At 57.1% G+C, this 13,878-nt stretch overlaps 2 protein-coding genes and 1 long non-coding RNA gene across 14 annotated transcripts in view; 1 reads left to right on the forward strand and 2 right to left on the reverse strand.

The window, feature by feature from the left end:
- Positions 1 to 94: 94 nt before the first annotated feature.
- Positions 95 to 7,745, reverse strand: LOC110292111. The gene is made up of 3 exons (XR_002377656.2): positions 7,349 to 7,745; positions 2,941 to 3,018; positions 95 to 1,468 (listed from the first exon to the last, which is right to left on the reverse strand). It is a non-coding gene; the product is annotated as an uncharacterized LOC110292111 (long non-coding RNA).
- On the forward strand, positions 7,585 to 11,546 carry Tmem200b (transmembrane protein 200B). The gene is made up of 3 exons (XM_021159828.2): positions 7,585 to 7,641; positions 8,785 to 8,870; positions 9,336 to 11,546. The coding sequence occupies exon 3, from the start codon at positions 9,356 to 9,358 to the stop codon at positions 10,208 to 10,210; it is 855 nt and encodes a 284-aa protein (XP_021015487.1). The 5' UTR covers positions 7,585 to 7,641; positions 8,785 to 8,870; positions 9,336 to 9,355; the 3' UTR covers positions 10,211 to 11,546.
- Epb41 (erythrocyte membrane protein band 4.1) overlaps positions 11,001 to 13,878 on the reverse strand; it is a 149,300-nt gene continuing 146,422 nt past the window's right edge. For 11 of the 12 annotated variants that reach the window (XM_029476056.1, XM_029476060.1, XM_029476057.1 and 8 more), the window contains one exon: positions 12,901 to 13,499. The gene's annotated coding sequence lies outside the window, so the exon portion shown is untranslated. Of the gene's footprint in view, positions 13,500 to 13,878 lie in introns of all 12 variants that reach the window. The other variant, XM_021159827.2, reaches the window with a different exon arrangement.

Here is a 13,878-nt window from a genome sequence, read left to right on the forward strand (position 1 = left end):
AAAAAAAAAAAAAAAAACTCTTCCCCGGGGGAGAGAAGCAACGTCTACCCTTCTCCCAAGGTCCCAGAGACAAACTGAGGCCTGACTCCACCGAAGCTGACCGAGCCAGTGAGTTTATTGCGCTTCATTAAAGATCACAGGTAAGGAGCTACTTACAGGAGCGTGGTACTCCTCTCCAACAGGCAATACCTGGAAAGTCTTTACCCTGCAGCGACGAGGTCCATCAACAAACATAGCACAGCTGGGAGGCTTGTTTGTTTGTTTGTTTGTAAGGGGACACAGCTGAATGTCCCAAGATGGCAGTTGTTTGGTTCAGGAGACAGTGCTGGGCAACAGTGGTTGACTCCAGCTAGGAACAGAGATGAACTACTGAGGGCTCTCCCCGGGTGTTGGAGGTAGGTAACCGTAACCTCAACACAGCTAGGCTGTAAAACAGGTGCAAACCAGCTGTGTCAGGGGCAAACCAGCTGTGCCAGGTGTAAACCAGCTATGCCAGGTGCAAACCAGCTGATGGATGGAGCGTTCCCTCTCCTAGCCTCAGAACTGTTTCCTCTTGTTTTGAGACTGGGTCTCACCATGTGGCCCTGGCTGACCTGGAACCCACAGAGATCCACCTGCCTTTCTTCTTGAGTTCTTGGATTTAAGGTGTGGTGTACACCATCAAGCCTGGCTTTCAAAACTATTTACTTATTTATTAATAGGTTCACATTCTGTAGCCCAAGCTGCCCTGGTACTCACTATATAGCCCAGATGACCTCTAACCCATGACAACTTCCTGGTTCAGCCCTCTGAAAGCTGGGATTACAGGTGTGAGCCACCATGTCTGGCTCTTGTCACTTAGATTGATAACCGCATAGAAATGCACCTTTGGGTGAGGGTGAGGGTCAGAAGGCGTTTTCAGAAAAGTTCCTGGAGAGAGAAGTGCTCCACTAGTATGTGGTCGGGAGGCGCCATGGGGGGTGTGTGTCTAGGAATGAAGGAAACAGGGAAAGAGAGCTGAGCCCCAGGTTCATCTCTCTCTCACTGCTTTCTGCCTGACAGACACTGCATAGCCAGCTGCCTCACACTCTGGCCCTGATAGACCACACCCTTAAATTGGGAACAAAACAAGCCCTGCCCTAAATTGCGTCTGTGGGCATTTTGTCACAGCCGAGGGAAAGGCACAGTCTACCCACTTTGACAGTCTGTAGTCTGAGATTAGGGGTTGGGAAGCCGTAACCCATGGCCGAAGGAGCCTGCTTCCCCACTGCCGGGTGGCCTGCGAGCTCAGAAGTGTTTCAGCAGCTTCAAATGGTTGGGTAAAGCCATACCAAGTCCTGTCAGGTCCACTCTGGGCCCAGCCACGCCTGCCTGTTTGGAGCTTGCCTGAGGCAGCAGAGCGAGGCTGGAAAGTCCTCAAAGCCTAAAATATTTACTGAGCAGAGCTGGCAGCGTTGCGTGGTTAGTCAGCCACAGCCTCTCCACCACACTGAGGGCACAGGGAAGAGAAGGAGAAGGAAAAAAATTAATGTGGGGAATTTACACATGACACCCAGAAAAGATCCACTTTATTACCACCATCGGAGGCACTGACAAACAGTGTTGCTACCCTGATGAAGCTGATTTAAACAAACAAACAAACAAACAAACAAACAAAAGTTCTATTTATGTGTGTGCCTAGTGTCCAAAGAAGTCAGGAGGGGGTGTCGGATCCCTTGGGAGTAGAGTTACAGACAGTTGTGAGCCTCCGTGGGGATGCTCTGTCTCCAATGAAGCTGAGTTTTAAGTGGGAAGAGGTTCTGTGGCACCGTGTGTGTGTGTGTGTGTGTGTGTGTGTGTGTGTGGTGCGTGAGAGACAGACAGACTGCAGCCGACTGGCAGGACTTTCCAACCTAGAGCTCAGTGCAGACTAGGCAAATCTATCCCTCCCTCAGCTTCAACTCCAGCCTCTAGGACTTCTGTTTTATCCAGCATGTCAGCTAGCCTCATAGGAGCTGGAAAGGGCTCTGGTTCCCTCAACTTCAGGAAAAAAAAAAAAAAAAAAGTCATCCCTCAGAAGGGTAACCCTGGAGACCGAAGCGATGTTGCTGGGAGTCCAGAACTCTGCTTCTGCAAAGCTGGAGGTCACAGTCTGGGAGGGAGGGGCTGGAGAAACGCTAGGTCCAGAAGCCTCCTCGATGCAGAAACCAGGGCACTCCTAGCTCCACACATAGAGATCCTCAGAACTGAGTTGTCTTAAAACAAAACATCTTAGTAGAACCAGGGTTTGTGCGTTGGGGCTCAGGCGGAGCTGACACTTTGAGAGGGTCTGGCCTTTCTCTGCCTGGTCGCTGTGTTCTTGGCTTTGCCTCACGATGACTTAAGGAGTTAGAAGGCGAGGTTCTGCACTCGTGGAGGGTATCTCGAGAAAGGAACCTCCAAGGCAACTGAGAACTTCAGGGGACCCCATTAGAATCACAGTTCTTTTCTTTATTAAGAGAATACATTTATCTTTAGTCCTTACTTCCTAGGCAACCCCAGTGCTTCTTGTCCACCAACAATCTCTGGGTTGCTCCTAAAGAAACGCAAATCACAACGACGGTACTGCGTTGGGCCCGGTACCACCGGTTATGGGCTAGGGCTGCGGACCGGAGTGTGAACTGCTGCTGGAGGGAATTAGGAACCACCCCGGGGCAAGAGGGAGATCGGATGTGGCAGAAGCTGGGCAGTCGTCCCCTCCCAGACATTAATCCCGAGAGGGTAAAGAAAAGTGCCCAGTACAAAGGCCTTTACACTGGCGTTATTTATAACCGACTTGGGGAGGGAGGCCAGCCAAGCCCCACCACGCGGCGGGCTCGTAAATCCAGGCACCATTCCGCAGCCGCAGCCGAGCGCAGCAATCCCTCCCTCCCGATCTGCTGCGCAGGCTACAGGGGTGGGTGGGGAAAGGTAGGGCGAGGTGGGGGCGAGCCAGGAACCTACCATCCACCTTGACCGTGGAACTTTCACTGACTTGATTCATCTTCGGCCCTCCAGCATCTCTTGGCAGGAAAGGAATGACTGAAGATGTTTGAAAAAAGAAAAAGAAAAAACCGTCCTGGGGCATCATGGGTGATTCTTCTAAACCAGGAATTCGGCTTGGAGCCAATAGCGCGGAAACATATATACATATATAGGTAGGGGAGTTTTGAACCATCCAGATGAGGCTCTAGGGAGAATCCTCTAGGACTTAGACGCCCCCACCCCACCCCACGCCCGGGAGAACAGTCTTTCCTTTCCCCTGTAGTGATTTGTCGGGGAGTATGGTGGAGGCGATTGATCTGAGATGCCTAAATGTTAGGTGCATGCAGGGGTGAGGCCCTGGGAAGGTGATGTGCGATATGCTGACTGCATTTTCCCAGGAAGGGTTTGAGACTACTGCTGCTGGATGATCCTCCTAAGTTACTTAAATGCTCTGGGCCATGGTTGTCTGCTAGCTCTGTGTAGAGAGGCCTCTGGATGCTCACAGCCTTGAGGTTCAGACGCTGACACCTCCCCTCTCCCATTAACCCACCCCCACCACCACCCCCCACCCCGCACCTGCAGGATCGGGCTTGGAGCAGAGTGGAGAGGCATCCCACGCTGGAGGCCGCCAGTCCCATCTCACGACTGAGGGTCATGACAACTGTGGAGGTCCCCCTGCGGCCTGCAGCCTTGCCCTGTCAACTGAATGGTGTGACTGTGGACGCAGAGCCTCACTAGGAAGCTAGCTGCACAAAGATGAGGACTTATGAGTGGACCTCTGTCCTCTGGGCCGGTGGAAGTCACCACAGACCCATCAGACAGAGATATACTCTGTCTGATGAAGGGGCGCTCCTCTACAGGCCTGCTGGATGCTCAACCTAGGGCTGCATCCATGCAAGCCGACCAGGGCAGTACCCACACAGTACAGAATGGAGCGTAGCTCTGTCGTTATGGGGTGATTTTGCACACTTTGACCAAGAGGGCCTGGGGGAGCAAGGGCTGCTAAGAGCACTACAGAGCCCAACGTAAGCTGCACGTGGCAGGGGCTGGGATGGACATCTGCTCTGACCTCCCCAGGGGAGCAGGGTGGTTTGCAGGGAGTTCACACGTGAGGCCGGAGGGCAGGTGTTCCTGAGGATCGAGGACAGGTGGGCACTAGTGAGGCCAGCGGGCACACTCGGGCATGGCTGCGGCCCGACCGCCAGGGGGCGCCCCACACATGCTCCATTTCTCCCTTAGCTGGGAACCTCCTACAGGGTCTGGAGCCTATGAGCCTCATTGGCAGTGTAGTTTGTCACTAAAGGAGTTGCCACATTCCTGTGGTGTCTGTGGCGGACTCCTAGTTGTCTCATAGCCCCATTTCCCAGCTTCCCGCGAAATCTTGGCTGTGCTCTGGGGTCCCCATCTCCTCATTCTCTGGGGTCAGGCTCCTGGAGACAAGGGAGAGCAAACATCTTTAACCACAAGGGCAAGGCAAGTGCCACCACCTAGGGGTGGTGGAGCGACAAGCCTACAGCCACCCCAGGGACCCCAACAGCTAAAGGTTCTACCTTGCTTTTTCCAGCACAAAACACAAAGATGAGGACTTATGAGTGGACCTCTGTCCTCTGGGCCAGTGGAAATCACCACAGACCCATCAGACAGAGATATACTCTGTCTGTGGTAGGAGCGACTACACCAGGGTGGGTGGATGACCTGCCACCCTACTCCCCTCCAAGGTCATTCTGCACACCGCGATGCCATTTCCCAACCTTACTGCGCAGGGAGGCAAACGGGCAGATATTCCCCCACTCTTCTCTTGGGTGGGTGGGGGGTTCCTGCTATGCCCTATCAGCTGAAAGTGCTCAGGAGGAGTAGGGTGGGGATGATGGGCACAGGGCCACACCTGTTGTGGAGAGGAAAACCACATTTCCAGCCAGCAGCCCTGCTCCAAGGCCTTGGCAGATCAGCAGCTCAAGTCCTTTGTGGGACCCTCCACTCCCTCCCAGGGTTTTGAAAAACTCCTCCCAGCCCTGGCTCCTTTGGACTTCCTGGTTTGCCCTGTCCTGTTCCAGTTGACTGGACCAGGAGAAGATGTTTGCTCTGATAAGGCCTAGTTGGAACTTTTAGGAGGTAGGATGGAGCTAAAATGACTGCCGCTGAGATTTCTGGACACTTCCAGGGCTCCACCAGGCTTCCTCAAGTCTTCAGAGGAACTAGCTGGGACTTCCCTAGGGCACCTGCTGCCTCCACAGCCTTTAAGTGGACAGGTCTGCTACCCCAGGGCAGACCTGTAAGAGAGCAGAGAAGTAGCTAAGGAAAAGGACTGGCCTTTTCTTTAGTGGGAGGGACTATGGGAAGTCCCAAGGTCCTTTAAGTGGTTAATACTGTCTTCTTGGGGCTGGAGAGATGGCTCATTCCTTAAGAGCACTGACTGACTTCCCAAGGTCCTGAGTTCAATTCCCAGCAACCACATGGTGGCTCACAACCATCCGTAATGAGATCTGACCCCCTCTTCTGGGGTGTCTGAAGACAGCTACAGTGTACTCACATGTAATAAATAAATCTTTAAAAAAATATACTGTCTTCTTATTTTGTTCACGAGCAGGCATAGATGTGAGCAGGGCAAGGCTGGGTACACCTGCCACAAAAGCTGGTTCTACACCGATATGGGTGAAAGCCCACCTCACAGACTACAAAGAACTGGGTAGACCAGAGAGAGGAGCCTAATCAACTTCCATCCAAGTACGGCTTGGGGAGACGGCTCTATTGTCACAAGGGCCTTGTTCCCTCAGGGGCTCCAGGGTCAGCAAGTTCTGCCTTCTCCGTTCTAGGCTCTAGAGAGTCACAGAGTCCACATTAATTTTCCTGTCAGCAGCCCAAGGACACCTAGAAAGAGCCCAGCATCACCCAGAGTAGAACTTCCAGAGCAAGCATGGATTCAGCGAGCTACAGCCACTACCTTCTAAGGACCTGAGCTCTTGGTGGGTAGGATTAGTTCAGAGGCCTGAATCCCAACATTGCCAGGTACTGGCAGGGCCACCTGGGGCAAGGGACTCCTCCTCTCTGGGACTCAGCCTTCAGGAAATAGAGCTGGGGTTTGGGAGTCTGGGTTCATCTTGTGAAACAGGGCTCACTCAACTGCTCCCAGTCCCGCTCTACCATTCTGCTAGGATGGCGCAGAACCACACTCTGTCCTTTGGACAACTCTAAAGTCTTAGCTGACCGAGCTGATACACCTCTGGGTTAAAGTCACTAGGGACAGGGGTGTACAGAGCACACTGCCGCCAGCTAGAGATGGCTCAGGCTGCACACGCCCTCCTGGTTTAAAGAGAAGATGAGGATTCCAGACCCTGCACATGGTACTGTGCCTGCTTGTCTTCTGGTTTTCTTCGTGTGTGTGTGTGTGTGTGTGTGTGTGTGTGTGTGTGTGTGTGTGTGTGCACCCTTCTCCAGGATGGCCTCAGGGTGATGGTGTCACTTTTCTGGCTTCTACCCCCATCCATTCAGGCTCCTCCCAGTTCAGAAGGGAAAGCGGGTGTCTAGGTCACACAGAGGCCAGGGCAGAATCAAATCAGGTCCAGACTGCCTGGGGATTATCACTGTCACAAGCCAGAGGCCTCTGGCCAGCCACACATCTGCAGAGACAGGATGAATCCCCACCCCCAGCCCCCAGCCTGGGAGGTCCCTCTGCAGGGGAGGCCTGTGGGAAGGGAGGCCTGCCTCCCCATCCTGGTTTCCTATCTTCCTGCTTGTTACACTTTCTCTGAGCTCTCAGAGAGAACCAGAGCCAGGGTTCTATCTGGGAAAGGGATCAGTGGTCACCACCCCCTCACAGCTCAGCCCAATGCCTGAGGCAGTAGTCAGAGGACAGGCAGGCTGATGGCGAGCACTTTGCTCCAGGTGTTCAACATGTGTGCGAGCATTTCAGCTCTGAGAACACACTGTGGTGCTATTTGTTCTTATAAAGATAGGGAAACTGAGCCCCTGTGAGCTTAGGTGTGCTCTCCTCTCCCACCGTCTCCTTCCTTCCTCCTCCAGGGACCAGGGTGGAGGAGAGGAGGGGAATGGAGGAGTCACAGGCCTCACATATATATGTCTCTCTAGCATGGAGGGCCAGCTAGGGCACACGTTCCCTCGAGCACAAGGCTCCAGAAAGGAGCAAGTCAGAACCAGCCTTGGGCCTCAGACCTCAATGCCGGCCAGCTCCCCCCCCCACCCCCCTCCCCGGGAAAAGGGCAATCCCCAAGAGCATTGTCAGCTCAGCTGTGTGCAGAGGGGGCACGGGAGGGAAGACCTGGCCCAGGGCTCTAGAGGAGCACGAGGTGCAAAGGGGAATCCGTGTTCCTGAGAGAAAAGTCAGAAACTGGATAAGCCTTGGGGGCCAGAGCTCAGAGGGACTGGGGACCTAGGCAGCTTCAGCCACACGGGCCAGGTGAGAAGGTCTGGAGCATGCTCAAACCACACCGGTTCTGAAACCATTCGGACAGCACCAGGGAGCCATAGAGGGTTTTCAGCAAGGGGCAGATGCACATTGGGACGGTGCTCTGTGACGTTTGCAGACCAGTTGGCAGGGACAGGCGGCGGGCAGACTGCAGGGACTCTAAGAGATGGAGTTGCCCCGAAGAGGACAGTGGCTACAGGAAAGAACCGGCTGGTTCTAGATGAAGAGGAGAGCTGGGGCTTAAGTGTGCTCTGGAGGTGAGTGTGGACCTCTCCAGTGGAGGTTTGGGTTCAGGGACCGGTCAGGAGGCCCAGGCAGCTGAGAGTGAAGCTTGTGCACTGGGCTTGTGGTCTCAGTTGTGGGAGGGACACCTGCAAGACAGGGGATCCACACACACCGGCCCGCCTGGCGGGCGAGTGAGTAGGAAGTCAACATAAGCAGATGCCTCAGGCGTCAGCCCTCGAGAGCAGAGGGAACCGGAGGGCTCAGCGTCTGTGGGGCAGGGGCGCCTTCTCCAGATCGACTTGGGAGGCTCTGCGGCCGGGGGATGCCGGTCTCTGGGGCCAGAGGGGCGAGGGCCGCGCGCGCAGCCGGCTCTCATTAGCACGGGCCGCGGGCTAATCAATCCCAGGCGGGGGCTCCCGGGCCGAGTCCACATCATGGAAACTGGCCGCGCGCCCGGCGGAGCGAGCGGGGCCGTCGGCGGGGCCCGGCCGGGCGCCTCTCCGTCGAGGGCGCGGGCGGAGGCGGGTCGCGGGGGTCCGGGGCGGGGCTCAGCCATCCCGCGCCCTTCCTGAAGCCGGCCCGGGGCGCAGCGGGGGTGCGGGGGTCCGGGCCGGGTCTGCAGGGCCTCGGGCCGGGGTCGCTCCGTGCTAGGCCCGGGACGGGCGCCGCTGCCGCTTCTCTCCGGGACACCGGGGACCGAGACCGGACGCCCGGACCCCGCTGCCCGCGGCCTCCCGGCGCCGGGACCAGGGCACAAGGCCTCCTGGAGCGGCTCCAGCGTGCGGCCCCGACCCCGGGGCGGTGCTGTTCTGGCCCGGACGCGGCCCACGGAGGCCTCGGGCGGAGGAGGCTGGAAAAGAGGCCAGGCGGCGGGAAAGGGGGATGATTCATCCCCGGGAGCCCGAATCGGAAACACCGCAATCTGGGAACAGCCTTGCCTGGGCCGGCGAGCGATCCAGGAGGAGAGTCCGTCCGGCGAGGACCTGCGTCCAGCACTGGCAGTCCCCTGCCTCCAGCCCCGGCTCTAGCCCGGCTGTGGGGGGAGGGGGAGGCCTCTTCTGGAGGAGTGGAGAAGAATCCTGGACAAAGTCCGCCGTTGCTTCCTCTGCTCTGACTGGCTGGTGTCGGCCAGAGCAGTTTTTCCCAGAGTCTAGCTCAAGTCTCTCCTGCTGCAGCTCCAGTGCTGGCTGAGGAAGTCTGCAAGGAGGGGGCGAGCAAGGAGAAGCCGGAGTCAGAGACACCTCCGCCGGCCCTCGCTGCGGTATGTAAAGCGCAGTAAGGGGGAGGTGGGGCGCGCGCGCGCGAGCCCCGCAGCCCCGGGCGATCCGAGTACCCCCTCCCCTGGTTACTTCGGGGCGGCCACGTGCGGGGGGTGGGGTCGAGCTCGGGAGGTACTTACCCGGGCCGCGATCGCAAGGGGGGCCCGCGCGGGCGGGCGGGCGGGCGAGCGGAGCGCGCGCAGGCTGCAGGAGCCCCGCAGCCCCGGCTGCACCCGAGCCCCGCAGCCCCCTCCCTGCGCACCGCCCGCGGGCCCGGCCAACGCTGGCTCCCAGCTCCGCTGCGGAAAACCCGAGCGGGGGCGGCTCCCTGCCTTGCGGCCCCGGGAAAATCCGGGGGTGGCCGCCAGGGATCTCCAAGCGGCCGGCCGGCCGAGGCGGCCCCGCGCATCCCTCCCCCGGAGCCCGGCCCGTCGGGTCAGTGTCTGCCTCTCTGCTCTTCCCCGCAGAGCGCCCGGACGACCGCGCGATGACGGCCGGGAGCCCCGGAGATGGCGGCGCGCGCAGGAGCCCCGAGGGCCGCGTCTCGCGCCTGGGCCGCCGCTTGGGCCGGCGGAGGCGGCCGCGCTCCCCGCCAGAGCCGCTGCGGGTGCGGGCTCGGCTGCGGCTGCGTTCGCCGTCGGGGGCGTTCGCGGCGCTGGGCGCGCTCGTGGTGCTGGTGGGCATGGGCATCGCCGTGGCGGGCTACTGGCCGGGCCGCGCTTCCCACACCCACGCCCCGAGGACCGGCCGCGCGCACGGGCCGCACGAGCGCCTGCGGCTGCTGGGACCGGTAATCATGGGCGTCGGCCTGTTCGTGTTCATCTGTGCCAACACATTGCTCTACGAGAACCGCGACCTGGAGACCCGGCGTCTCCGCCGGGGCATGCTGAGGGCTCAGGCGCTGCGGCCGCCCGACGGCCCAGGCTGGGACGCGCTGCTGCCCAGTCCTGCGCATGGGTCCCCGGGCGCCGTCGCAGAACCCGAGACTTGGGACCTGGCCCCGAGGAGGGGCCCCTCGCCCGTCCCGTCGGTGCGCAGCCTGCGCTCTGAACCTGCCAACCCTCGATCGGGGCTGCCTGCCCTGCTCCACAGCTACCCGTTGAAGGGCCCGGGGCTGCCACCACCCTGGGGTCCTCGGACTCAGACTGGACACGTGATCATCACGGTGCAGCCCTCTGGTTCCTGCATCGAGCACTCCAAGTCTCTGGACCTGGGCCTAGGGGAGCTTCTTCTGGGGGCGCCAGCAACTCGGGACTGTGCCCACCGAAGCTGGCCACGGCTTGACCGACTCAGTTTGGGGGGCTATGCCAAATTAGGCGGAGATTTGGGGGCCCGGGTCTGAGGTGCAAGGTATAACCTGCTGTGAGGCTACCAGTGTGGACCATGGGACCGGGACACCAGAAGTCCAGTGCCCAATAGCTGCTCCAGTCACCTCCGAGGCTAGGATGGATATTGTGGTGGCAGCAGCCGCTAAGGCTCCTGACCTGCATGTGTAGCAGTGCCAGCTGCACTGAATGAGCTCCAGGGGCATGTGTTAATGTGGACACCAGCATGATTCAGCCTCAGGAATTTCTTCAGCCCATGTGGCCTTAGCCCAGGACCGGCACCTGAAGGGCTGTAGGGTAGGCCAAGAGCATCGTGAGATGCACGGGGTTCCTTGGCAAACAACAGTGGTAGGTTGGGATGTCCCAGGCTGGGACAGGCTCCCTCTAAGTTGGTAGTCCTGGTGGAAATGGGACCACCGGGGGAAGGTGGGCGATGAGGTGATATGAGACCCTCTGCAGCTGTTTGGGGCAGTGACCGCAACTCTAACTGCCACCACCTCAGGTCTGTTCTTCCTTCAGTCAAGCAGCTCTGTCCCGGCAGGGCTAACTACTGCCAAAGCCCTGACCCTGGGATCGGACTGCTCCCCTGGAGACAGGTCTGTCTGGCCTGTGTGCAAAGCCTCCCCCAGCTGGCAGAGGCACCCTCCAGTTCTCAGCACTTCCTTCCCACTGCACCCTAGCCAGTGTGGGTAGCTCACTGCACACGGCGGCAGCGGCGGCAGCTTCCCTTCCCAGGTATTAAATTAATTTTCCCATGCTTTTGTTAGAAGAGAACTTTAAAAGTGGATCAATCCTCACAGTCAGGCCTTTTTTTTTTTTTTTTTTTAAAGTTTATTGAAAAATGCCATACAAGAAGCAAGACCAAACACCTAACACTACAGCCACATCTGTCACTATGAAAGGCGCAGACAGCAGGCCCAGTTACTGCCTATCTCACCTATGGGGTTTTCGGTTGGACTCTGCCGGCATAGTTCCTATTTTGTCAAATGTAAACAACTACTTGATACGATTCATAATTTTTAAAAAATTTACAAAGCTCCTTCATTTTTGTCATGAAAATAATATATCTGAGAGAGATTTGTAAAAACAACCAGCCTAGGGCTGATATTTCCCATGAGCGAGCATTGGGGGGTGCTGGCTAGGCCATAGCTACAGCTCCATTTCTCAGAATGGGCCAGGGCCCTCAGACCCCAGAATACATCCCCGGAATACACTGCTGGCCTGGGGGGAGGGCCCCAGGAGTCAGCCTCCTTGGGAATATAGGGCTTGATTGTGGGTGGGTGGCAGAGATCTCATGTGGTTTGAAGGAAATCTACTTCTGAAGTAAAAATAAAACTGCAGTTGGGACTGTTACTGTGGTGTGCCTGAGTCACTTTGGGGAAAGTCCTGCCAAGTCTCTGACCCTGGAGATGGGACTCCCTTCCCCCCGCCCCTCAATCCTTCTACCTGGACAGAGCCTGTTCTTCACACACAACTGCAGAAAGAAAGAAAATCCAAACAATTACCATATCCCAGGATCTGTTGCCAGAGCCAGCAGAGGAGGGGGAGGAGGCTGGAGGGACATCAGAATTCTGGTCCAATTTCCAGACAGAGGCGGCAGCAGAGGGACAGAGTTCAGGTACCCAGGTCTGAGGTCCTGATAGGGATGGCACGATGACCAGTGGGCAGGCTCCTGCTCCTTTTCAGAGCTGGTGGTAGCTTGAGTCCATGCTAATCCAACCCCTACAGCCCAGCCTTCTCTGGCTCAGTTCCAGTCTGCAATTCACTTCTGAGAATGGAACCCAAGCCCATTCCTCTCCCACCTGGGCTCCCCCTCTGTAAAGCCAACTGCCACTGGTAACAGTATCACTAAAAGAAAACTGCACACTCAAAACCAAAGTTGCTGAATTTGTATAGAGCATTCAGCAGGGGAGGCCAGAGGCTGCCTTGGCTTCCGACTTTGCTCTTCTTTACTCCCCTTCAGCCCCCAGCCACGGCTGTCAGTGACCCTCTGTCAAGCCTCATGAAGCTCATTCCAGCCTAGAATTAGGATTCTACTAATCTTCCAGGCAGATGTTTGTAGGAAGTTAGCTGGAGGATTACAGAGGCCCTGTTTGTGGGGTCGGGGGTTGGGGAGATCCCCAAATTCTCACTTGGGGGCGTCAGGCTCCCCTTTTAAAACCAGTATTTAAAAAAGGAAAAAGGAAACTAAATCCAAAACCCACCCTAAAATCAAGCTCTCAAAACCTGACAGGCTCCTCAGGCACTGAGTGGGGAGTAGCAGAGCTCACTCACACCCTGACCAGGGATGGCCACCAGGAGATGGAAATGCCCCAGCTCCCAGTGGGCGGGCGTCCTCAGGCCTGTGGCAGAGGTCTGAGAATGCACCTCTTCCCTGAGAGTCCCTTACCATGCCAGGTGGGAGGGGCCCAGGCTGAGGCTGGAAGCACTCCTTAACAGGATCCACTGAGGTAAAGGTGCCTCTCCCCTGGGGGTGCAAGCTCCCCACACGACAAGACCTGATTTTTAAAACCTCATTAACTTTTCTTCCCCAGACTACAACTAAAAATGTTCCATTCGCACTTTTAGCCAAAAGTGCCTAATTTTTCCATGAGTTCTGGTCTCCTGAGATGGAAGCTGGGGAGCACTCAGTGAAGCTGCTGTTTCCAAGGAGGGACAGGGCAGCTGGGGAGGCGAAGGCCACAGATGCGTTCGAATGTTCACAGTATCAGCTCTATGGAAAGCAATTGATTTCTTTGACCTAAAGAAGCTCCAAACAGAGGGGGTGACGTCACATACTCAGCGGAGGGCTCGGCCTCAAACACCCTGCAGTGGGAGGTCATGTTTCTGGGGTCTGTGACCAGGGCGCTTGTCCTGCCCGACAGTCACTGGTGTATGAAGTTTTTGTGTCATCCAGGGGGCACGAAGCCGGGGGAGGAGCAGGAGGTCCCACTGAGCTGGCTCTGTCCTCTAACAGCTGGCAGGGTCTCTGGAAGGTCCTGGAGAAGTCTGTGGATCCTGTCAGGGTCAGCGTTGAAAATGAGTGAGGAGAGGCTAGGTTGAGAGGTTACCAACCACCCCATAAAAACATCAAAGTGTCTTAAAAACAGTTCACAGAGCGAAAAGTTGACAGTTTCTGTATCACAATATAGAGGACATCCGCGGCGTCTACAAGAGTCTCTTGGTATAAATTCTGAATAGAAAATGAAGTTGGTTTTCTGTGGTGTGGAGCAGTCTTCAGAGTGTGAAGTCTGCTGCAGGCTGGTTTCTTTATCACATGCTGGCTTCTCTTGGATGGGGACAGGTGGGGGTGGGGCAGGGCAGTCCCTGGGTGAAGAAAAAACACATGTTTGAACCTCCTTGCAAAGAAGGCTCTCCTGGTTGCGTTGTGGCAATGGGGAGCTGCACTGGGCGCCCAGCCCTGTTTCCTTTAGACATGCATTTGTCCCTGTGTCCCAGCTCTCTGGCCTGGCCCCCAGAGCTCCACACTTCCCAACCCCCCATGAGTTCTTCTAGACCCTGGCCCCGCTCCCCTCAGCTCTGTTCTCCAGCCTGCTTGGTTCTGGCCTGCAGCTCCTAGAGTTGCCAAGGGCACAATATCAAGTCAAGGGCAGCAGGGGACTCCAGAGGCGGGGAGAGTCCAGACCCACCACATTTAGATGCTGCCTCCTCCTCCTCTTGCTCCTCCTCCTCCTCAGGGCTGCAA

The sequence above is a fragment of the Mus caroli genome, chromosome 4, assembly GCF_900094665.2.
Source record: "Mus caroli chromosome 4, CAROLI_EIJ_v1.1, whole genome shotgun sequence".
Classification (NCBI taxonomy): Eukaryota; Metazoa; Chordata; class Mammalia; order Rodentia; family Muridae; genus Mus; species Mus caroli.

Bases quoted from the DNA above. Each gene is read 5' to 3' on its own strand.
- Tmem200b (XM_021159828.2), top strand. From the start codon at position 9,356: ATGACGGCCGGGAGCCCCGGAGATGGCGGCGCGCGCAGGAGCCCCGAG.